This window comes from Staurois parvus, unplaced genomic scaffold (genome assembly GCF_062004578.1).
Source record: "Staurois parvus isolate SC_StPar_1 unplaced genomic scaffold, SC_StPar_1.0 ptg000662l, whole genome shotgun sequence".
Taxonomy (NCBI): domain Eukaryota; kingdom Metazoa; phylum Chordata; class Amphibia; order Anura; family Ranidae; genus Staurois; species Staurois parvus.
The window spans coordinates 2382743-2409179 of NW_028318458.1; the positions used below are offsets into that span (position 1 = coordinate 2382743).

A 26437-nucleotide genomic window follows, 5' to 3' on the forward strand; every position below is an offset into this window, starting at 1 on the left:
GCACTAAGTGTTGTTTCGCTTTGCTGCCTTTTTCTTCCACTATCTGCTATGAGTCACTTCTGACACCAAGAGAAAAAAGGTGACAGGAGAGAGTCCTCCAGTACACAACCTGTGATTGAAAGGCTCAGCTCTGTTCCTGTGAAGAGAGGTGTGTCCCTTCCCTCCAGTAAGCTCTCAGATCTCTCCTCACTGAGCTCTGCAGAGTGTAACTTCAGCTCCCCGCCCCCGGCTTTTCACAGCTAGGAGATCCTTTATAAATTCTGGACTTAGAAGATATGGCTACAGATAAACAGGTACAACTTGCGTAAGAGGATTTGTTTCATCTGTGTATTGCCTGAAACCATTCACTTCACTGGGTATATGTAAGGGTTTACAACCACTTTAAACATTTGAATGAACCTTTAAATACAGCTGAGCGTTCTATTTTCCAAGTTGCTCAGGTTGGCTGTAAACCAGAGGCTGGTAGTACGTGTTTACTGTTAATGGAGGCTTGTGTTAAAATTTCCGTTATGTTTCCAAAAGTGACAGAGATCCCATTTTGGCTTACATTTCATATTCTTCAGCCAAATATTTAGTAGACTGCCTCGCACACTCTATTATATGGTAACAGGATCAGATAATGTTGTGCAGACACCGTGTGTTTGCTTTGTTCACGGATGGTTGCTGCAGATTACGATTCAGCCTCTAGGGGCCTCACAAGTGTTTTCTGAAAGCTGATCCTGTTAATAGAAGTTCTGTTTTCACTGACATTAGAATGACTTCAGGAGGAAAGAAGAAACGGTAATCCGACGGTCTTCATCTAGATTTTCCCTCATCGGTTGCTTGCATTTGTTCCGGTTTGTTTTCATGAGAGAGATCTGGTACCTCGCTTGCTGGAAAAATCTGACTTTGTCAGGCTCTGGCTTGTTACAATGAAGATTAATGTGGTTAACCGCCAACTCTTCCCAAGAAGTCTTGCATGGTTGTTGGCAAGCTGTATCACATGCTGGCTTCCTATAGATTCCTGGACTCCATTGAGGAAATATTCGCATCAGAATACTTGGGTGTACTTGGAGATCCTGTCACCAGGATCCTGTCATCCTGTCTCCCCATAAGGCTCCATGTACTCGGGGCTTTTGGAAAACTCTTCTGAACGATGGAAACTGACTGCTGGAAAACGTAGGTTAAAAAATGTCAGTTTATCCGTGTTTGCATACCGCGTTTATGCGCGTTTGCATTCAGAAGCGTTTTTTAACGATAACATCAGGAGACCTTCCCAAATGCACTTTACATAGTCTTTACATAGCCTAGCAAGCTTAGAAACTAGAAAACAATGAGTCCCGGGAAACTGTTTCATAACTTTGGCAACTATGGCTTCAGATCAGAGGAGGAAGGAGTTCAATTACAACAGTGAACACATTTTTTTTATTGTTGTTTTGCATTGTATTGCTGTTTGACTATTTTCACCAGGACTGAAAGTGAGGGAAAATCTAAAATAAATGGTCACTAGAAAGAGAAAACCTCCATGGAGGATACATGCTCTGGTGACAAATGTCTTAAAGCAGTGGTTCTCAACCTTTCTAACGCCGCGACCCCTTAATACAGTTCCTCATGTTGTGGTGACCCCCAACCATAAAATTATTTTCGTTGCTACTTCATAACTGTAATTTTGCAGTAGGAGGAATAGTGCCACGTCATTGGTGTCAGTGGGAGGAATAGTGCCCCATCATTGGTGTCAGTGGGAGGAATAGTGCCCCGTCATTGGTGTCAGTGGGAGGAATAGTGCCCCGTCATTGGTGTCAGTGGGAGGAATAGCGCCCCGTCATTGGTGTCAGTGGGAGGAATAGCGCCCCGTCATTGGTGTCAGTGGGAGGAATAGTGCCTCGTCATTGGTGTCAGTGGGAGGAATAGTGCCCCATCATTGGTATCAGTGGGAGGAATAGTGCCCCATCATTGGTATCAGTGGGAGGAATAGTGCCCCATCATTGGTGTCAGTGGGAGGAATAGTGCCCCATCATTGGTGTCAGTGGGAGGAATAGTGCCCCATCATTGGTGTCAGTGGGAGGAATAGTGCCCCATCATTTTTATCAGTGGGAGGAATAGTGCCCCATCATTGGTATCAGTGGGGGGGAATAGTGTCCCATCATTGGTATCAGTGGGAGGAATAGTGCCCCATCATTGGTGTCAGTGGGAGGAATAGTGCCCCATCATTGGTATAAGTGGGAGGAGGAATAGTGCCCCATCCTTGGTGTCAGTGGGGGGAGGAATAGTGCCCCATCCTTGGTGTCAGTGGGGGGAGGAATAGTGCCCCATCCTTGGTGTCAGTGGGGGGAGGAATAGTGCCCCATCCTTGGTGTCAGTGGGGGGAGGAATAGTGCCCCATCCTTGGTGTCAGTGGGGGGAGGAATAGTGCCCCATCCTTGGTGTCAGTGGGGGGAGGAATTGTGCCCCATCCTTGGTGTCAGTGGGGGGAGGAATCGTGCCCCATCGTTGGTGTCATTTGGGGGAGGAATCGTGCCTCATCGTTGGTGTCAGTGGGGGGAATAGTGTCCCATCGTTGGTGTCAGTGGGAGGAATAGTGTCCCATCGTTGGTGTCAGTGGGAGGAATAGTGCCCCATCGTTGGTGTCAATGGGAGGAATAGTGTCCCATTGTTGGTGTCAGTGGGAGGAATAGTGTCCCATCGTTGGTGTCAGTGGGAGGAATAGTGTCCCATCGTTGGTGTCAGTGGGAGGAATAGTGCCCCATCATTGGTGTCAGTGGGAGGAATAGTGTCCCATCGTTGGTGTCAGTGGGAGGAATAGTGCCCCATCATTGGTATTAGTGACACCAATGATGGGGCACTATTCCCACTGACACCAATGATACTTACCTTGCAGACCCCTGCTCCAGCCTGGGCTCGCTCGCTCCCTCCCTCTCCCATGGTACCAACACTTACCTGTCAGATGTCTTCCTTCTCCGGCCGCTCTCCTCCTCTTCACTCGCTCGATCTTCGCGGTGCCGCTCGGCTCCTCCTCTCCAAGCTCCACCTCTTTGCCGGTGATTGGCTGCCTGTGTGCCTCTCCTGAGCTACAGTGCTGGCGGCCAATCACAGGCGAGGATTGATCTCGAGGTGTGTCCGGATGACAGGGGCGGCATGTCATCCCGCCCACACCTGGAGACGGCGGTGGCGGCGAGGAGCGGTGTCTCGGTTCCTAAGACCATCGGAAATATGTGTTTTCCGATGGTCTTAGGCGACCCCTGTGGAAGCGTCGTTCGACCCCCAAAGGGGTCGCGACCCCCAGGTTGAGAACCGCTGTCTTAAAGAGATTTGTCTCACTTTGGAAAATCCTGATACGTGTTGGAGATAAGAAGTGAAGGGAAATCTCTCCAAAGCAAGACAACCCAACAGGGGTTATAACCCCTCTCTACTCCATCCAAAACGAAAAAGAAAAGTTGTGGTTTTAGATAACTCTTAGGGCTCATGTACACGGGACGTTTGGAAAACACTTCTGAACGATGGAAACTGACTGCTGGAAAATGTAGGTTAAAAAACGTCTGTTTAGCCCCGTTTGCATACCACGTTTATGAGCGTTTGCGTTTTAGAAGCGTTTTTTGAAGATAACCTCAGGAGACCTTCCAAAATGCCCAGAATGCACTAAAAAACAGTATAAAATGAACTATTTCAGACATTTTGAGAGGAATAGAGAGAGCAGAAGCAGAGAGAGCAGTATGTGTTGAGATGGCCTGTCTTTTCTGGTTGTATTCACTATGGATCCCATCATGAGCATAATGCGGCACGTTCTACCATTTTTTCCTTCACATGAAACCTGGAACTGACTGCGCTGGTGTACCGGGTCCATTTGAATACATGGAAAACGCTTTGCATGCATTTCTGATAATGAAAAAAGGCTCTGGACAGCATCTGGACATGGAACAGTTAAAAAACGCTTCTAAACGCAAATGCTTATAAATGCAGTTAGCCATGTTTACACGCGTTTGGTGTTTGAAACACTGATAAAATCTACTCCTGAACCCAAGTTTGGTGCGTTAAAAAACACAACTGTAAACTCAACTGCCTGTAAACGACGATGTGTACATGGACACATAGGAAAACATTTGGGAGAGTTCATGGGCTGCTGAAAAAACGCAGAACAGCTCCTGAACGTCAGTTTATCAGCTGCAGTGTACATGAACCCTAAGAGTACTTCTGCATTTCACTGTATTTTATGCATGTTATTTAGCTGTAAAAGTCCCCCTGTGTAAGCATCCAAAAACCCTGAGACTGCTGCTGGACATCTCCATCTTGGATGAGACGTCAGCAACCAGACTCGGAGTTGTCACTCAAGAGACACTCCATAGCAGCCTTTCCCAACCTGGGTTCCATGGAATCCTGAGGTTCCATTTGAGGTTGCTAGGGGTTCCCTGAGAAATGAACAGTAGAAAATGGATTTCTACACTACTCTGACCACCAATGCTAGGGGGATTTTACCACCAAAGTGAGGGGTCAGTTCTACACTGACCATTACTGTCGGGGTTTACCATGGTTTTTACGGTTTCCTTTCTGTAACTTACAGGATGAGTTCACCTTTTTAGTAAAAAATAATAAATGCACATTTTTTTTTTGCAGGTAAAAAAATGTGCATTTATTATTTTTTATCTGCAGGTGCCTGTAAAGCATTGCATCAGCGATCAGCAGATCGCTGGTGCCGTGCCATGCAGGTCTCCTGCAGATCTGTCAGTATATCTGCTTGCCCGTATGGGATGTACAGGCAAGCAGATATTCTGACAGGAAGAATGAATGAACTACCACAGCGCCAAAGTAGTTAATTGAGAACTACAAGCTGCTATGGCTGTCCGGATTTGTAGGCTCTCATTCACAAATGATGACATACCCTACGTTCTCATCACAGAAGGATCTTAGAGATTTACGGGAAGAGAAGCATAAGCACTGATCTTCCCAGTGAATGACTATGGGGGCGGGTCAGCACAAATCTGACCGCTAGATGAGAGCAGACTGAGTTCTCTGCACAGCCAGAAGACTGACCACGCTGTGCTGTCCTGCCTAGTAGCACATCAGAGGGACTGGCAGGAACACCAGGGATTTCACACAAAGGAAGCAATGCAAAGAGAACTGGATACTCTCTTTCATACAAGTACACGGTACAGCTGGCATATATCAGGAATATGAAATGTTGGGTTGACATATTCATTAAGTTCATTTCAAAAATAGTTCTAATATTTTGTACAGAGCAGGGAGCAATGTTCAAAAAAAAAACATGAGTTGTATGTGTCATCCTCTCTGCTCCTCCCAAGATCTCCTGCGCTCTAGCTCCCTTGTTACCTCCTCCCACATTTGCATCCAAGACTTCTCAAGAGCCTCTCCCATCCTCTGGAACTCCCTACCCCAATAAGTCCAGTCAGCCCCCTACCTTGTCCACCGTTAGACGATCATTAAAAACTCAATTATTCAGGGAAGCTTACCCCACCTCCACCTAAGAACTGTACTTGAGTCACCTCCATCAGATCATCCCCTGCAGCTATTACCTTTTTGTACCACCTCCCCCTCCCTTTTGGATTGTGAGCTCCATGAGTAGGGCCCTCTGATTCCTTCTGTATTGAACTGTAAATGTACAGTCCCCTTTTATATTGTAAACTGTTGGCCATATAGAAATCCTGTGTTATTGTATTCATTTTTAGCAGGGGATTCCCATAACCCAAACTTTAAGGATTCCTCCAGGGTAAAAAGGTTCATAATGACTGCTCTATAGTAACCCCACCCTCCCCATTGCCCTTAACCTGGGATCTAAACAAAAGGTTACTTGGGGGGGGGGGGCAGAGATGCTGGAGCAGCACAGACAGTAGATAGACACTTCTAAAAGAGGATGTGGTAGAAGGAACAGGACTGCTAGGGAATTGACTCTTCATGGAGTAGTCACATTGTGCCAGTGAGGTCAGAGACACATTGCAAGAGAATAAAACATCATTTCTGGAAAGAAACTGCAAGTTCTGCATTTTGCATACTTCTGGTCAAATAAAACTTTAAGGTCTTGTCCACCTTGAGTTTACCATTTCATAAAGTAGCCCCTGACCCATCCAAATACTTAGCTGTGTCCTTAAAACGGATACCGCCCCCCCCGAAATGAACAAAAACAGGTGTCACGGTCCACCTCACACGCACACGCCCACAGCGACTAGCTAACCGAGGTGCGGCCGTGACTTGGGGTAAGAGGGAATAAGGGGGACTTAATCTGAATATATATGTGTAGAAGACCGGCCGTGATATACTTTCACAGCCCGAGCTACCTCTGGCCACCACTAGAGGGAGACTCCAATCCAGCTGGCTGACCACACACACCGGTAGACACAAATCTTACATACAATCTGGTGCACTAATTAGGGTTGAGGAGCAGCCTAGCGATCGACACACCCTTCTAGGATTCCTCCAGCTGTCCTACAAGCAAGAACCCCAGTGTTAATCACTCTTCCGCTGTCCACACACCCCCACACCAGACACACCACAAATGGTAGCTTGCTACCACTCAACAGTTTATCCGCAGAACGGTCTGCTGGGACACCACACACACACAGATCTCCGTCTGGCAGATCTGCTACCTTTACAATCTGCATACAATCTGCCAACACGAAGTGCAATTGCATACAGATTGGAAATGAACTAGACCGAGCGTATAAAGGCCCTAAAATACAATACAATCTAATCTCTCCGGAGATTTGAGTCTGCTTAAGTACCCAGAAGTCACTTATTAATTTTATGATTTAATATCCCGAAAGTGGGCAGAGCATAAAATATGTACAAAGTATAAAAAGTTACAGAAAATACAAAAAATACAAGAAGACACACAATTGACTATTCACTATAAAATAAAAGGGAATAAAAAACAGAAATAAAACTTTTACCAAGATTTATCCTGCGACTGGAACTGGAACAAGTCAGGGAAAGTCCACGATCCGTCAGTCATAAGGACGGGCTCCGTAGGAATCGCCACGTCCATACCTCAAGTCCTCAATTTATGGGAATATGGACGTGGGCTGGACATTAGTCCTTGGCCAATCAAACATGGGGGGTGTTCCTGTACCAGCCCACAGGACGTTCTAGGTGCTGAAATGCCCAAAGTCGATTGGACTAGGAACGGTTTGAATCACCAAGTCAGGGATTGAATTTCCGACACCGGCGCATCATTCCGATTGCGACAGTACCAATCACTGTTCAGCTGTCGCAATCTGGCCCCACATAACCATTTCCTGCATTTTTCTGGCATTCTACATAGGCCACAAATACAGTTTTTACATGCAGATGTAGCCTACAGAGTGTCCAATCAGAAGAAAGGAAGGCTGGTGAACACACTGCAGTTACTGGCTCATCAACATGGAGGCAAGGGTTGACCTCTTACTGGTTTGGGCAGTGAGGGAACAACGCCATAGGAGTATTCTGTGCGCTTTTGTAGTGATCCTGATTGCTAGTGTAATATGGACCGCTTCACTGTGGCTAAGTATCTGAATTGTGTGGGTTAGAGGCTCAAATTTTGTTTTCTTTTTTCTATTTTTTTTTTTGTTCCATTTTATTTTATTTTTGTCTGAACAACCAACCGGAGCCTCTGCTTCATCCAGATGTAGACCTAATAGTAAAGCTGCTGGTATTCTGGGGCACCTGCTGTAGAAGAGAGGGAAGTATTTGGTGTGGGGGACATCTAGGGACCAGTTTTATAGCAGCAGCCTTAAGGTGGACATATGAATTTAGTCTGTGAATGCAAGTTCATTAACATTTCTTTTGTTTCCAAGGGTGGGAAAGCTGTCTGGTGGAGGGAGTCATTAAGGCCGCCGGGCAGGGGGTCTTCATGAGGAGTTTGAGGTGTGAATGGTCATTAACATATCTTTTGTTTCCAAGGGTGGGAGAGGTCTGAGGTGTGAATTGGTCATTACAGTGTGTGACAAGCTTGGTAGGAACATCCTGTGTTCAGTGTTTTGTCCATCTGAGTACCTTGAATACGCTTTGCATGCATTTTTCATGATGAAAATAGGCTCTGGACAGCACTGGGAACTGGAAGAGTTAAAAAAATGTTCAAACGCTTATAAATGCGATTTTTCACATTTAGCCGCGTTTACAAGCGTTTTGCATTTGAAATGCTGATAAAATCTACTCCTGAACGCAAGTTTTCTGTGTTCAAAAAAACGACTGTAAACTCAAATGCCTGTAAATGAAGAGGTGTACATGGACACATAGGAAAACATTAGGGGGAGTTCAGGAGCTGCTGAAAAAAACACTGAACATCTCCTAAACATGAGTTTATCAGCTGCAGTGTACATGAGCTCTAATGGTGCATGAAATTTGCACTGGAAATCACATGACAATGGGGGGGTTGCAGCAGTGTGAACTGAGGCTAAAGGAAACCTGTACTGTAAGAAATATATGTAGGCTGCTTTTGCTGACCTTTTTCAAAAGGCTAGTTTCCCACTTGTCATTCCGATGCTCTGACTTCAGTCATTCCTGAGCCACAGACCTGGAGCAGGATTGTGGATCTGAAATTCTGACTTTACTTGCTGCATGCTTGTTTTGATTCGGTGTTTCAGAAAGTCAGAGCCAACAAGCAGCTCGCCTTTCAGAGGGAGGTCTGCAGTGGCAGCCTGTGTATATTTCCTTACCAAAAACAGGCAAAGAACATCTAGTATTCTGTATGTTATGGTCTATATTGTTTTAGTATATTCTGTCTCTTTTTTTTCAGCTTCTTTATGGATGTATCTTTTCTCTACTCTTTCAGTTTATAGATGCTGACAACTTGTTGATTAATCCCGACACCATTAATCTGCTGATTGCGGAGAACAAGACAGTGGTGGCCCCCATGTTGGAGTCCAGGGCGGCCTACTCCAATTTCTGGTGCGGAATGACCACCCAGGTGAGTAGAATTAATATCGAAATGGATCAAATTTAAAGGAAAACTAAACTTTTATCCACATTTTCTGTAAGCCCCGCTTAGGAGTTCAAAGCTAAGTGTACACTAAAGTGTATGATTCTGTAAGATCTACCTATGTGCATGCTGGGTGATGGATATAGACCAGCAAATGGATCTGCAAAATTCAGGTGCACACCACACACAAGGTACATCCAAGGATGCGCTGTTTATTTGGTGTAAAAGAACCACCAACTTAAGTCCTCATGCACACTGGACATTTTTACAGCGGCTGTTTTTGGCTTTTGATGGTTTTTTTCTACAGCCAGTAAACCCCCCAGCATGTTATCCTATGTGTCCATGCACACATAGACTGGAATCAACGTTTTTTGGCTGGAAAAAAAACCCAGGACTAGTGGATTTCTAGAGGAGTTTTTTTTAGCTGTAAAATACGCTCTAACGCTGAAAAACACGGTAAAACTCCGCAAACTGGCGTTTTTGGATTTTTTTTTACCCCCCCAAAAATTTTTCTTCTTTTTTTTTTGAAGAGTATGCAGCACTTATTTCCGCACTTGTGTGCAAAGGCACATTGTAAATAATGGGCTATATTTTACTTCAGTAAAAGAAACCCGCTGTAATGAGCTTTTTCAAGCTGCGGTGTGCAAGAGGCCATACATATACCCAGTGAAGTGAATGGCTTCCGGTGGTACATGGAGATGAAACCAATCCTCCTTCATTAGTTGTATCTGTCTATCTGCAGTCTTCTCTTCTCTACATCTATCTGAATTTTTGTAAATGATAAAAGGTTGTGGAGCTGTCAAAAAAAAAAAAAAAGAAGCGGAGAGCTGAAGTTACGCTCTGCAGAGCTTAGTGAGGAGAGTTCTGAGAGCTGATTGGAGGGAGAGCTGATTGGCTCTCATATTTTTGCTGCTCCAATGTTAATCATATTTTTTCTAATGCTGCCCTATGTTTACACTTAGGGATATTATAGACGTACCCCAGCCTACATGCCAATCCGACGGAGAGAACGCCGTGGTTGCTTTGGCGTCCCCATGGTTCACTCCACCTTCCTTATTGACCTGCGGAAGGAGGCCAGCCAATACCTGGACTTCTATCCACCACACCCAGACTATACATGGGCATATGATGACATCATAGTGTTTGCCTTCTCCTGTCGGCAAGCTGGTAAGTCAGGTGACACTGGATGTGTAGAGTAGCAGATTGGTGGTTTGAGGGCAACTACCAGAAAAATTGCTATTTTAGTTTTGTATGGCTGTTGGCAAGTCATGCAGCATGCTGGCTTATTTTATCAGAATCTGAGTAGTACAGATGAAATGATTGCTAACCAGTCAGGGCTGGATCTGGCCTGTATGATGTGGGGGTGCAGTAAAAAATGTCAGGGGGCACTGTACAGAGAGTCAGCAGGGCAGAGGATAGGATTGGCAGTGTACAGAAGCTAATAAATAAAGTGCAGCGCTAAAAATAAGCAGAAAATTCGATCTAGAAAATTCTGATCTAGAAAATTCGATCTAAGAGGTTCGTTCTGAAATTGGTTATCAAAAGTTCATTTAATCAACGATATAGTAGATTGGACACAGCTTATGAGAAATCCGGAACAAATGGCAGAAATGCGCACTCACCGACCGCGCATAGGAAATGCGCATGTGTATATTAAATTCCACAGAGTATCGATCTCCCTCAGGAAGGGGTGTTCTCAAGCATTGGTCAGCTGGGCTCACAGAACCTCCTAAGGATCGGAATGGATCGACCGGAAAAAGACTCCAGGTGAAGGCTTCCCTCCTCTGGATGAAGTTGGAAGCGGTGTCTGCTGACCCCTCAATAAGGGGCAAAGAATGGGAGAGTACCCATAGTGTAGTATGTCAAAAAAGAACTTCATTGGTAACAGACAGTGCAGGGTATATCAGTAATAATGCTAGGCAGATGACCAAACATATGGGGTAAGGTGAAATAAAAAGCAAAACCACTGACCCTGAATGAAGTGGCCGCCAGACCTCCTCGTGGTCTGGGCGGCAATAAGGCGTCACAGGCTGTCAGTTCCTCCTGAGGCCTTTCGTGCTAAGGCACATCATCAGAGGGGATACTGACAGCCCCTCTGATGATGTGCCTTAGCATGAAAGGCCTCAGGAGGAACTGACAGCCTGTGACGCCAGTGGTTTTGCTTTTTATTTCACCTTACCCCATATGTTTGGTCATCTGCCTAGCATTATTACTGATATACCCTGCACTGTCTGTTACCAATAAAGTTCTTTTTTGACATACTACACTATGGGTACTCTCCCATTCTTTGCCCCTTATTGAGGGGTCAGCAGACACCGCTTCCAACTTCATCCAGAGGAGGGAAGCCTTCACCTGGAGTCTTTTTCCGGCCGATCCATTCCGATCCTTAGGAGGTTCTGTGAGCCCAGCTGACCAACGCTTGAGAACACCCCTTCCTGAGGGAGATCGATACTCTGTGGAATTTAATATACACATGCGCATTTCCTATGCGCGGTCGGTGAGTGCGCATTTCTGCCATTTGTTCCGGATTTCTCATAAGCTGTGTCCAATCTACTATATCGTTGATTAAATGAACTTTTGATAACCAATTTCAGAACGAACCTCTTAGATCGAATTTTCTAGATCGAATTTTCTGCTTATTTTTAGCGCTGCACTTTATTTATTTACTTTTACTTGAGGCTGTTGTGATCTCCTTTCAGTGCTTGTAGCTGCTTAAGTTTACCGTTACACAAGAAGCGCTCACTATATCTTTTACATTAGTGTACAGAAGCTATTGGTTTTTAGGTTAGTGTACGGGGTCAGCAGGAGAGAGGACAGGGGGAAGCCAGGCAACATATAGGGAGTCAGCAGGTCATAGGATGGAAGGTCAGCAAGGGATGAGCCGAGGACAAGGGTAAGCAAGGTGGGCAACAAGGGGTCAGTGCTGGCAGGGCAGGGGACAGGGGTCACCACTGGAGAGACAGATGACGGGGATCACCACTGGCAGGACAGAGGATGGGGATCACCGCTCTCAGGGAAGAGGACGGGGGTCACCGCCTGCAGGGAAGAGGACGGGGGTCACCGCCTGCAGGGAAGAGGACGGGGGTCACCGCTCTCGGGGAAGAGGACGCGGGGGTCACCGCTCTCGGGGAAGAGGACGCGGGGGTCACCGCTCTCGGGGAAGAGGACGCGGGGGTCACCGCTCTCGGGGAAGAGGACGCGGGGGTCACCGCTCTCGGGGAAGAGGACGCGGGGGTCACCGCCCTCGGGGAAGAGGACGGGGGGGTCACCGCATGCAGGGAAGAGGACGGGGGTCACCGCTCGCAAAGAAGAGGACGGGGATCGCGGCTGGAGAGTCAGAGGACAGGACCGCGGCTGGTCTAGACTCCTGGGATGTATGAGATCATTTGACTAGGCATGGAAACCCGGAAGTGACTGAGGAAATGTAGAAAAAAAAATAAGTTTAAAAAGTAAATATGACATACCTTACTATCTATTTAATAATGCTAGCAGCATAAGGATTCAAAATCGTCAATGTTGATTGAAGTTCCACTTTAAAGATTTTGACCTGCCCCCTTCACCAAGCTAACTGACTGACTGGAATCTGTCCACTGTTAACTTTCCTGTTAAAGCCGGGAGTTCAGATAAGCAGCACTAAGGGAGCAGGAGCCAGCAGCTATGAGACTTGTAAACTGCAAGTGCTGGGGTGAGAGTTTTTAAAAAAAATAGTTTACAGGAGAATGTTTATTTTATTGTGCTCAATGTGTTAAACTAAAAAATGCTGAAGGTTTAATACTACTTTATAGCTTTGTACAAGCTTTTAGCAAGCTGCAATGAATGCTTAATATATATTAATGGAAGTTTTAACTATAGTTTTCTATAATGCATTTACAAGTTCAGAGCTGCATGCCCACCCATGAGGTTTATTTGTATTTGCCTCCTCAACAAAATCAGGCATTACTGATATCTTGGGGTGGATTTATTGTAAATCAGTAGGTCATGTTTATCACCTTTGCGGATCTTCTGTGGACTAGTGTCAGATTGCTTGCTGCATTTAAGATGCTTTCTGTGTCTCTCCCAGATGTTCAGATGTTCATCTGCAATAAAGAGGTTTATGGGAACCTCCCTGTACCTCTGCGATCACACAGCACTCTGATCGATGAAGCAGACAACTTTCTGCACACCAAACTGGAGGTTTCAGGTGAGTTCCCATCCAGGTCCTAAGAAAAGGAACACCTTCGTGTCTACACATTGATCCATTGTGATAAAGCTGATGGCAGTGGTGTGTGAAATATTTCTGTAAATGGAAGTCTTCTAATGAAGGTTATAATGGGTATTGCTGAGCATGGTGACTGTCATTGTCTTTCTGTCAGTGTACTCCAGACTGCAGCCCTTTGCTTGCCTCTGTCTGGCCCTTGGGATACCATTTCTTCAACTGGCACCAATGATGAGGCACCATTTCTCCCACTGACACCATTAAAGTGCACAATTCTTCCTGTTAGGACCAATGATGGGACACTATTGCTCCACTTGACACCAATGATGAGGCACCATTCTTCCCATTGACACAATGGGGCACAATTCTTCCTTTTAGGACCAATGATGGGACACTATTGCTCCAGCTGACACCAAGGATGAGGCACCATTCCTCCCACTGACACCATTAATAGGGCACCATTCTTCCTGCTAGGACCAATGATGGGACACTATTGCTCCAGCTGACACCACTGATGAGGCACCATTCCTCCCACTGACACCATTAATAGGGCACCATTCTTCCTGCTAGGACCAATTATGGGACACTATTGCTCCACCTGACTCCGTCGATGGGGCACAATTCCCCCCATTGGTACCAACCATGGGGCACTATTCCTCCTGTTAAAACCAGTGATAGGGCAGTGTTTACTTTCATTGATTCCAGGACATGTTCTACTTACACAGGCCACAGACCAACCCCCATAAAGCCTGAAGGACAGTAAACTGGCCCTTTGCTGAAACATTTTGGAGACCCCTGGACTATGTAAAGCATCATGAGAATGGAAGTGCAGGTACTGCACACGTGTCCTCAGCTGGCCTCTATGGCCACTAGTAACTAGGTGCTAGGCCAGCAATGGGCAAACTACGGCCCACGGGCCATATACGGCCCGGCGGACCTTTTAATCCGGCCCGCGGAGCGTGATACATTGGCTGTCAGGATGTGTGTAGGCGGGGCAGCGTGACGAACGTGAGGGGAGCTAGGCTCCTCTCACAGTCCGCCCTGAAGACCGGAACGGCGCGGGAACACGGCAAGAGGAACGCGCGGAGCAAAGGTAAGTGAATTGACACAGGGGGGACTTGGCTTACTACTTGGGGGGGAATAGTACTATGGGGGATGAATTACTATATGGGGGATGAAATAATATGGGGAATGAATTACTATAGGGGGGATGAATTACTATATGGGGGATGAATTACTATATGGGGAATGAATTACTATAGGGGGGATGAATTACTATATGGGGGATGAATTACTATATGGGGGATGAATTACTATGGGGGATGAATTACTATATGGGGGATGAATTACTATGGGGGATGAATTACTATATGGGGGATGAATTACTATATGGGGGATGAATTACTATATGGGGGATGAATTACTATATGGGGGATGAATTACTATGGGGGATGAATTACTATATGGGGGATGAATTACTATGGGGGATGAATTACTATGGGGGATGAATTACTATGGGGGATGAATTACTATGGGGGATGAATTACTATATGGGGGATGAATTACTATATGGGGGATGAATTACTGGGGGGGATGAATTACTATATGGGGGATGAATTACTATGGGGGATGAATTACTATATGGAGGATTAATTACTATGCTTACTATGGGGGAATATTACTATACTTACTATGGATGACACATACACATCATTCATCTACTCTTGGTCCGGCCCCCGGGTCCAATATATGAACCCATTGCGGCCCTCAAGTCAAAAAGTTTGCCCACCCCTGTGCTAGGCCCTTCCACCTCCTACACCAAATGGTTCATTAGTGAGCCCTCCTATTGCATTGAAGAGCCACTCATGAGGCATGGAGGGAACAGAGCCAAGATCTAATTTTTTTAGAGTTGTTTATATTTTAACGAGCCTGTGGATTTTGGGTTTCTGGGGTGCTCTGGAAGACAATTGAGGATATACAGGCAGGCCTCAGTGTCTGCATTCACAATCGCATGGCAGTTTACAAGGCTAGGATTTAACATTGGGCACAGGGTCTATAGATGTTTTCTTTGCAGGCTTTTAGGCTGACCATACAGGGCTCAGATTTCAGTAGTCTTCTGCTGACTTGGCTGGAATTTGAACCATGGGTGACCCAGTAAGCAGCACCTGGCTCTGTTTAGAAAATCAACTGAGCTGGATGGAAAATTAGCAGCCAAAAAGAGATGCATCCCCAGTTTGGTCATTTAGGCAGCCATGGGTGCCAGCTGCCTGAATACAGAAGGCAATAGAAGAGATTCCCTTTTATTCACACTCTTTAGCATGGATGAGGGAATCAATTAACCTTTTCCTGTTCAGCTCATAGGCTAAATAATAATCTGCTACCCCTGTTAGTCTAACCTTGCATGTTTTGTTCCCGATGTTGAACTGCAGGACAGCCATTGTTCGGACGATACATTTCCACCTAGGTGAGGTTGATTTATATGTCAACATTTGTTGAGCTTACAGACCACCCATGGCTTGAATTTGGGGCGATATTTGGTAAAATTCAAGTGTATGGTCATATTTAGTGCAAAGCGGGGTGGGGGGGGGTGTTGTGTCTGATATTATCAGTACCCACCTCTGCAAGTTATTTCAGCAAAGGTGATAAGCATACAGCAGAACACACGGCGAATATTGCAGGGGATACATGACATTTTACCTCCAGCCCTGTGCAAACTTCTGAGAAAAGCCTTGGTCTATTACATGAGAGAATTCTGGGAAGACGTGCTTCAAGAAGACTGTTGGAAGATTTGCTAGAAAATCATTTTTTTTTTCCAACCTAAGAAAATCCGTAGATCATCAATTGGCTCTTATAACAGCTAAATGAAAGGAAAGTGGTTTTCCTTTCACAGATCATTGTCAGTACCTGGCATTAGTTCCTGGCAGCTTTGTCACATCTAGTTTCAGAACTACCCAGACAGACCCAGGAGGATCCTGCGCCAACTAGCCGCTCCTATTACGGACATTTGAGGAGTCCAGTTTGATATCTTTGTGAACATCCCACTAAGAGGGGAAGGAAGGTGACGGCTGCTATGAGAAGTACGTCTGTTTTCTTTCCCACAGTGGAGTGTGTTCATAAAGGAGAGATCCAGTTTGAAAAGAGAATAGAAATCAAAAATAAGTGTTGCGCTCCACTAACAATAGTAATACAAAATGTCAAATATGTGATTAGAATAAATATATATATAAATAATAATCCAACATCAAATTAGAAGTGACAATGCAATCATGCTGCTGCTGCATACATGTCCTTAATTATTCTGTGATTCTGACATTTCTTCTAATGATGTAATACGATATCTATATTGTGCAGTCCACCAAAGAATGTGTTCACCTTCACCGGCTGTGCTCTCACCTGGCATGTATGACCAAACCGTTACGTGAGATCATAAAAGGCTTGTGTCCCTTTAATTGGATTTAGAGGTGAGCAGATGGGATTATCCCTATTCCCTGGATGGATGGATGGAGTTCTCCCTTTTCCCAGTAGGGGGTCTCGCCGCTTCCTAGGGACCTTGTCTTGGAGGTGGATGGATGGATGGAGTTATCCCTCTTCCCACTAGGGGGTCTCCTTGCTTGCTTAGATTTTTTTCTCCATGTATATATGTGCCATGTAATGTAAAAAAATGTATATAGTGCCTTATGTTCTTTATAAAAGATTTATTAAACAAAATTACTGCACTCACATAAAACAGGTTAAAATCACTTTAGTGTATAAAATACAGGATCCTCAATGTGTTTTCCAAACTTAAATATACTTACAGGGGGAAATGATTAAAAAGAGACCCATAATCTTAAATGTGTGCAATGATCAGTTTGACCTTTTTTTTTTTTTTTTTTTTTTTGTTAACCTTGTTTCTATGTATGGTGTATACATGTTTAACCACTTCCCGTCCGGCCCATGTATATAAACGTCTGGACGGGAGCAGTGCAGGGGTGGGTGGCCATTTCTAAACATCCTCCCCGCTCCCTGCTTGTGCGTTCTCCCTGGGAGCGTGCAGCACCGCGATCCGGTGCCCGCTGTGACCGGAGGACACAGCGGAACACCGATTATGTGATCGTTGATTGGCCAATCAGTGATCACATGAAGAGTAGTAAGCAAGATGTCACTTCTGACATCCATTACTACTAGTTAAATCTGTGAATGATCACAGAGGTTACACGGTACAAGGCTATTCACAACAGCCTTGTACCATGTGACAAGCTGTGACCAATCACAGCTCACACAGTATTTCTCAATGGCTGCAAGAATGCAGCCAAAGAGAAGGAGAATGTATTGGTTTTACAGCCTTTATGGGTGTAAAAGCAATCAGTGTAAAAAAAAAAAATCTTCATCACCCCCCCCACAAGTAGTATCACTATAGTGGCACTTTACTACTAGGGTGACAGTGTGTAAAAAAACAAAAAAACATAAATAATAATATAAAAAATAAAATAAAAATGTTAAAAGAAATAGAAAAATTATAGCTTTTGGTTATAAACTAGTTTGGGTTTTCTTTTTAACTAAAAAGATAATTGAATACATTTTGGCCAAGATATATGAAGAAAGATTATTTATTTGCAAAATTTTATAAGAAAAAAACTTATTTTCAGAATTTTTGGACTTTTTCATTTATATAGCAAAAAAAAAATTAAAATCCCAGGGGTGAATAAATACCACCAAAATAAAGTTTTATCTGTCTCAAACAAATGCTAAAAAACTCATATGGGTACAGTGTTGCATGACCGCGCAATTGTCATTCAAAGTGTGATAGCACTGAAAGCTGAAAATTGGCCTGGACAGGAAGGGGGGTGAAAGTGTCCGGACTTGAAGTGGTTAAGGGGACAGTCCTATTTGCCCATTACATACAGGGGACAGTCCTATTTGCCCATTACATACAGGGGACAGTCCTATTTGCCCGTTACATACAGGGGACAGTCCTATTTGCCCGTTACATACAGGGGACAGTCCTATTTGCCCGTTACATACAGGGGACAGTCCTATTTGCCCGTTACATACAGGGGACAGTCCTATTTGCCCGTTACATACAGGGGACAGTCCTATTTGCCCGTTACATACAGGGGACAGTCCTATTTGCCCATTATATACAGGGGACAGCCCTATTTGCCCGTTACATACAGGGGACAGTCCTATTTGCCCGTTACATACAGGGGACAGTCCTATTTGCCCATTACACACAGGGGACAGTCCTATTTGCCCATTATATACAGGGGACAGTCCTATTTGCCCGTTACATACAGGGGACAGTCCTATTTGCCCGTTACATACAGTCTCTGCTCCCTGCTTGGCTGTACTACACAATGGTTATCCTTTACAGTTCCTTCTCACAATGTGTGGGTTAGTCTGAGAGTTCACTGAAAAAGCACGTTCTCTGTGTGGCTGATATACAATGTGATATTATTAGTTAAAGTGGAACTACAGGTGAGTATAAAAAACAACAAAAAGAAAAACAGGACTGTTGAGTTGCATTTATCTGCATAGATCAATGAAGACGCCATTCAAGGACACATAGAAAATAATGTTTTTCTGCGTGCTCTGTTTATACGATACATGTGCGCTGTATAAAAATGCACATTGTCTTTTCATACAATGCAGCATGTCTGCGTTTTTAGGCCTTGTTCACATGAGCATACTAGAGCGCACTTACGTGCTAGGACCGTGTTTGCCCGCAAAGGAATGCACAGATATTCCATGGTTCACTGTACAGCTGCAGGTGCCCGGCCTGAATGCACACTATCTGCGATCAGGGCCATGTACCCATGCTGCTTTCAGATTGGGAGCACCGGCTCTATCCATGCAGTGCTGCCTCCTGATTGACATGAATGGGACTGCCTGCACGAAGATGCATGGAACACTTGCGCCTCCTTTTGCAGGTGAACACGGCCCTCTCATGGGTGTACGCCTTAGTATGCCTATGTGGACGAGGCGTAATGCAGTGCAGCACACTGCATGTAAAATACCAATAGGAGCACTCAAACCTGATGTTCTTGGTTGTGTATTTGTTCCCAGCAAGTGACATAACCCCATGAAGTTGGTTTTTGCTTCATTGATATAAAACTAGGAGTAAAGTGTTACTAAACCCACAACAGTACAATCAGTCTGTATATGCAGTAAAGCATGCTCGTTATACTCACTGTGGAACCTAAGGGGTTATTCCTCTGCATTGTGTAAGAAGGATGTTTGATCCTGTCTTCTCTGATCCTCCCCTTATCACTTGATAAGACATATCAGGTGGTGACACTCTGCACATGCTCAGTTTGGTGTGTATTGCAGAGGGTTTTTTTTTTAATCTTGGGAGAGTGCATGTGATCAGCACAGGTCCAATCAGCACTGTCCAGACAGATGTCTGGGGTTCTGCATCCTCCTAGAGCAGAAAGAAAACTCCTACAAGCTTTAACCAGTGCTCTGCTGGTCACTGATAGAAGTCACAAGACTGCTCTAACTGCTGATGAATAAGGTATTTAGCAGTTTATATTTACTAAAATAATTGCATTTCCATGTTTTGTGTACTGTAGGAGACCAGATATAGTGAATGCAGGGTCCTGGGTTTAGTAACGCTATCTTTATTGCTACCAAATAGGGGCTGCAGAGCCCCCCAAGTGACAGTAGTGTTGGCGTGACAGGTACGCCTTATTACACATCAGAGGTGTATTAGACCCCCAATGCCTCCTCTGCACTGAGGCCAAGCATATCGGGGATAGATGAGTATTCCCCAAAGCACTCCTACTCGACCATAGTGGATGGGAACCCAAAAACACTGAAAGCTTCTTTCACAGTCCCCAATCCATCAGCTTTGGGGGCAAGCTGCACATGCTCAGTTTAGTGTGTATTGCTATAGAGGTTTTTTTTTTTCTAGGGAGAGTGCATGTGATCAGCACAGGGCCAGGGGTCCTGCAGCCTCATAGGACAGTCGGGAGAATGAAAACTCCTACAAGCTTTAACCAGTGCTCTGCTGAACACTGATAGATGTCACAAGACTGCTCTAACTGCTGATGAGAAAATGTATTTAGCAGTTTATATTTACTAAAATACTTGCATTTCCATGTTCTGTGTGCTGTGGGAGACCAGATCTAGTGAATGCAGGGTCCTGGGTTTCGTAAGACACAAGTTGGTGTGGTGCATGGTATGTACATTGTTTTTTTTTTTTTTCATTGGAAACTGGCTTGCATCATCTAGAAGTCACATGTATATAGGGGGGGTTTACTGTTGGATGGAATTGCATTATGAGCTATGATATGTAGCTGTCTGGGCAGAGGGCTTTGGATCAGAATTAATATTTTGCTACTTTTCTTCTAAACTGCTACCACATGCACAGGGCAAACATGGGCGATCCAACTTCATGGCCCATTTGTATTGGATTTTGCTGTTTTTAACGTAGTTCATGTGAATCATGTCCAGGTTATTATCAATGCTATGATATCCTAATAGGACAGTTGTATGTAATAGCTGGTCCATCTAGTCACTGTGTTCTCCTCTGTTTGCAGTGAAGGGATCCCCCACTGAGCCATCGGCTTTCCTGTCTCTCCCCCCAAAAGTAGCGGATAAGATGACAATGGACGAGGTAAGCTTTGACTCATTGGCTGCTTCCGGTATCAGGATTGATGCAGGACAAAGCAGGAGAGTGGCTCGGTGCTGCAGCTACTAAACATACATACAAGGTGTCAAGAGCATGATCCATTACTTAAATTTAAAGCCTAACTGAATTAAAATCTACCTCTCTTACCCCCCTATTATTGACTGTAGAAAACAAAAACAACAACTTTCTAAATGCCCCTTTCCCCTACGAAAAGTCGCATTCACATGATCCTCCAGACCTGAGTCCTCCTTGTGTACTTTTGCTGGTTATTGGACCCATAACAAACTACCGTATTTTACGCTCCATAAGACGCACCTAGATTTGTAGAGGAGGAAAACAAGAAAAAAAAAATTCTGAACCAATGGACTGCGGACATAGTACAGGAGATGACCAGAGACTGCGGACATACTACAGGAGATGACCAGAGACTGCAGACACAGTACAGGAGATGACCAGAGACTGCGGACATAGTACAGGAGATGACCAGAGACTGCGGACACAGTACAGGAGATGACCAGAGACTGCGGACACAGTACAGGAGATGACCAGAGACTGCGGACACAGTACAAGAGATGACCAGAGACTGCGGACACAGTACAGGAGATGACCAGAGACTGCGGACACAGTACAGGAGATGACCAGAGACTGCGGACACGGTACAAGAGATGACCAGAGACTGCGGACACGGTACAGGAGATGACCAGAGACTGCGGACACGGTACAGGAGATGACCAGAGACTGCGGACACGGTACAGGAGATGACCAGGAACTGCGGACTGCGGCTCATCAATCTGCTGCTGAGTCAGGCACAATCCAAGCTGTACGGCCTAACTGTTGCAGAGCAAAATCAGTTCATTGACTTGGCTATCTGGCAGAGCTGTGTAAATCTCAGGACTGGATAGATAGTAATATGAATCCTTTGGCATGTAAAATCTCTCCCCTGTATGTATTCTGGGGGAATACATGAGTGCTTTGTTGTTGTTAGAGTTTGGATTTAAAGCAGAGCAAGTACACACAACAAATTATTCTGAGCACCTCAACTAGTTTATTGGCTAATTTGCAGCTTCCGAGCCTTTAATAGAGAGTTGTATATATCTCCAGACTAGGCCTGTTTTTAAGAAGGGAGTTCTCATTTATTTGATCCTTCACTTTTCTCTTCTCAGATTTTTCTCATTAATTTGAAGCGTCGTCCGGATAGGAGAGAGCGTATGAAGAGGGTGCTCTACGAGCTGCAGATTGACTACAAGCTATCAGATGCTGTGGATGGCAAGTGAGTTGTTGGATATGAAATGAATATGAAGTGTTTGGGGGGATTATTGAGCTAAAGTGACTGTACTCGCAGCATCCATCTCTCTCCCTGCTTGGTACAGAAGTCATTTATAGCATCATGTATGTCTGCCTTTGACTCAGTCAGTCTACAGTGTAAATTGCATGAGTACTGACCCCCTGTCTTTTCCAAAAGGATACCTGTGTGTAAAATAGTTCCAGCCCATTTGACTGCCAAAGATATGTCCACCATGGCAGTCAAGGGATTAAACAAACTTTTATTTTAAAATGACTGTGCTGGTTCTGCTGTATAATGAAAATGACTTGGGTGGCTGTAAAGTACAATAGCCCCCAACATCTTCTTTCAGTATTTTTGGGTTCCCATCCACTATGGCCGAGTAGGAGTGTTTTGGGGAATGTTCATCTATCCCGGATATGCTTGGCCTCAGTAAAGAGGAGGCATTGGGGGTCTAATACACCTCTGATGCTTTAATAAGGAGTTCCTGTCATGCCAACACTACTGTCACTTAGGGGGCTCTGCAGCCCCCTTTTGGTAGCAATAAAGTTAAAGTGTTACTAAACCCAGGACCCTGCATTCACTATATCTGGTCTCCCACAGTACACAGAACATGGAAATGCAAATATTTTAGTAAATATAAACGGCTAAATACCTTATCCCATCAGCAGTTAGAGCCGTCTTGTGACTTCTATCAGTGTCCAGCAGAGCACTGGTTAAAGCATGTAGGAGGAGTTTTCTTTCTGCTCTAGGAGGATGCAGAACCCCTGACCTCTGTCTGGACAGTGCTGACTGGCCTCTGCTGATCACATGCACTCTCCCAAGATAAAAAAAAAACAACCTCTCTAGCAATACACACCAAGCTGAGCATGTGCAGAGTGTCTCCACACTCTGATCCTCAACACGAGGATCAGAGAGGCCAGGATCAAACCGCATTTTTACACAATGCAGAGAATTAACCCCTTAGGTTTCACAGTGAATATATCAAGCATGCTTTACTGCATATACAGACTGATTTTACTGTTGTGAGTTTAATAACATTTTAACTGAAATAAATGCAAAGAAAAAGCATTTTAAAAACAAACTTTTTCCGCAGGTGGGGGGTGATGATGATGATGGATGATGATGATTTTATGCAGCATTTACAACATAAGGGCAGACAGTACAACTTAATACAGTAGAAATCAGAGGGCCCTGTTTGTTAGGGGGTGTGAGAATCTGCTGTGAGAGGAGATTTCGGGAGGCTGTTGAAGGTACGTGTACTTCTAAGGACGTGCACTTCATGCTTACAACAGTTTTCCCCCTTCCCTACCAGTGACTGTATTTAGGTGAATCTATCACAGCACAGCGATTTTTTTTTTTTTTTTTTTTTTTCTCCCTTACAAGATGCAAGTTCCCAGACAGTTTTGCTAATCCTGTGACTCAAAGGATTTGGATAACAGCCCAGAAACTTGTGGTTTGCAAACAAAGTCACCAGTGGTAGTGCCTATAAATCTATTGTGACAGGTTCCCTTTATAAAAATAAATAGTGGTGGGATCAGAGCTCCTGTGTTAGTGCTTCGGCCCATCCCAAGGTCTGTGCTGGGTTTGCTGATGTCCCTTTTTCAGTCCTCGTATCACCTATTTTAGCGAGTGAGGAAGAAGTGTCCGAGGATCTGGGAGCTCAGTAGTGTGCGCCATCTTTCATCGCTATCTCAATCCACAGTTGCGTCACGTAACCAGTTGTCAGGACCAGAAGTGACTTTCTCAAGGCTTCTGGAATGTGACAAAGATGGCAGCACAGTAGACTTTTCCCTGGCTCATAGTTCCTTAAACACTACAGGTCAGCCAGGGTGAGTATAATATGTGGCTTTCCAGCTACAATTGGTATTCAGGGTATAGCAGTCCTCAGAAATGGAGGAAATGAATGGCACATTTTATCTATGCGTTATTAATAGTTGTGTAGGATTCTGCATGGTATCTTCAGGACACGGAGATTCTGGTTCACAGATGTAACAATAGGAAATCTGTACAGACCATTGAATTCTGTGTCCTTGCAGCTGGAACTGATCTTCTCTCAGAATTCGGGGAAGGACAGAAAAGCTTAACTGTACCTGCCTATACTTGGAGCTGCTTCTTTCCATTGCCTGAATTTTTCGGAATATTATTTTGAATGTTTCGGGCTGATCCTCTGTTTTGCCTGCTCTGCTTTTGAGCTCAACAAAGAGTTTGGCTTCCTTTGTGCTGCAAATCATGTCTGGAATATTTCATGACCTAACCTGTGTCTGTTATAATGATACTTAGGTCAAAATGTTGTTTTTTTTTTTTCTTGTCCATTGAGGCTGGGTTCACATATATGCGGTGCAGTATATCGCACGTGATTCGCACAGGAACCGCACCGCATTCCTGTGCAAATCACATGCGATTTGTGTGTCGTATGATTGGAGCCATACATTTTGTATGGCTCAAGTCGCACCGCACTCGCACTAAAAAGTTGCAGGACCTTTTTTTTTTTTTTTTACCCCGCACTAGAATCAGATCGCATGGGTATTCACACCTATAGGATCCGATTCTGCACATCGCACCGCATTTTGCGGACCGATTTCGGAGTGTTGTTAACTTAACATACACACCCGCAGTGGTTTGCATGAATGTGGTGCGATTCTGATGCGGTGAAGAACTCGTACAGAAAACACTGCAAATTCCGGACCGCATCAGTGTGAACCCGGGCTGAAGGACACATGAAATCTCACTTTCACGTTATACTTCCGCCTACAGGAGGATTGCACACTGGCAAACATACCTGTAGGCCAGTCCAGGATAATTCCAGCCAGTCTTTTCTACTACCAGTATGTCTGTTTTTTTGCTAGCAAGAAGGTGGCCATCTTTTCTTCAGCTCTGCAGTGCAAAAGACTAACCTATTTTTTGCTAGCTTTTATTAATCGCAACTTTTTTTTTAATGTAGAATATTCTTTACACTGCTGCTAGCGCTTGTCTCTCAATTGCAGCTCTGCAACGCAACTGTCCTCATCCTGGCTTTTGGAGCCCCACATCTGGACCTGCTGGTTTGGTGTTGCAGGTATAGCCTGGGTTCCATGTACAGTGCTTTTCAGATTACATTTTGGTAAACAGTTAGCTGCAGAACAATTTCTGGGTCCAGAGCTGGTGGCATTGCCTCAGTGCTTGCAACGTCTCTGAAGACTCACTGTGCCAAGCACTGAGTGTATTCAATTATATGGGTTGCTGGACACCAAGGGGTACTGGGAGGAACAATACCATTGTACCGGGTGCCCTAAGCTCACACTCTACTAACCGCTTCAGTGTTGCTTGCAGCATGCCTACTGATGTGGGCAACTTCCACAGCCTTAAATCCTGGTCTCCTGTCATAGGGAACTTCCTTAGCTGCTTTTCGGTATGGCTGGTTCTCCTGCCCTCTTGGGTAAGGTTTTTACTACAATCATGCAATCCTTTATCCCAAATGACCTAGTTATTTGCTGACCACAGGCATGCTCCCACGCCTTATCCCATAGATTTTATATCGATTCTACCTACAGCCTCTGAACCATCAGCCGCTGAGACTGTCTGATTCTGAGCTGCACCAATGTTTGCCTGATAAGCTTGCCACTGAGGAGTCAGACTTCTGCCATTGTTTGCAAATTTAGAGACTGTTCTACTTTCACTGAAATTCATCTCTCTGAATTGTGAGGCTCATCCTGTTGCTTCTACCAGGAGTATTTCCAGTCTTGGGTTCTTTAGAGCCATAGGGCTATTTTTTGGGGGGGTTTTGCTATTCTTGCTGGCAAGCCCCGCTCTTCACCCCATTTTGGCTGTGATCTTGACTTGCCAAACCTTGGCTGACTAGTTAAAATCCCTTATTAGAGATCTTGAGACTGTTGTGGTTGGTCCTTTGGTTATAGAACGTTTGGATCAATTGGTTGTGTCTTTACAGTTGTGGACTTAGATTTCCTGTCTGGAGAGGACATTTGTTAAAGGACTGTATTACAGAACCTGCTTCTAAGAAGTGCTTGATCCACACTGCTTTCATGGAACAATGCCTCTTCGGATCTGCTTTGGGCAAGAATACCCATCTTCCTCAGTGGACAAAGCCTAAGGAACAGACGGCAAAGTCTCTCCCTCACAATACATTAAGAAATGCCCCTTTCATTTCTTCACACCTGTGCCATCAGTGTTTAGACCTATTAGGCTTGGCTCCCAGTCCTCCAACATGGTTTGGGGCTCAAAGTCTGCCAAATCTTCAGACAAATCTGTTTGAAGGTACATCCTCACTTTCCAGACTGGGGTTGGGGTGTTTGTGTGGACACTTGAACACCTCCATCCTTCTTTTACACGGGTTAGAAGGTCTTCAAGTAGCTCTCTTGGGTCTTCTGCACCAAGTTCCTGAGGTAGAATGTATGCAAGGGGTTTTACTCCAATTTGTTCATGATTCCCAAACCCCACAGTGAGGTTATACCAGCTTACATTAGGGGC

At 44.8% G+C, this 26437-nt stretch overlaps 1 protein-coding gene across 1 annotated transcript in view; it reads left to right on the plus strand.

Moving 5' to 3' along the window:
* COLGALT1 (collagen beta(1-O)galactosyltransferase 1) overlaps positions 1-26437 on the plus strand; it is an 82317-nt gene that overhangs the window by 25154 nt on the left and 30726 nt on the right. Inside the window, exons 4-8 of the mRNA XM_089651763.1 lie at positions 8735-8869; positions 9844-10048; positions 12942-13061; positions 20597-20673; positions 21852-21958. Coding sequence (XP_089507889.1) covers positions 8735-8869; positions 9844-10048; positions 12942-13061; positions 20597-20673; positions 21852-21958 — 644 coding nt within the window. The remainder of the gene's footprint in view (positions 1-8734; positions 8870-9843; positions 10049-12941; positions 13062-20596; positions 20674-21851; positions 21959-26437) is intronic.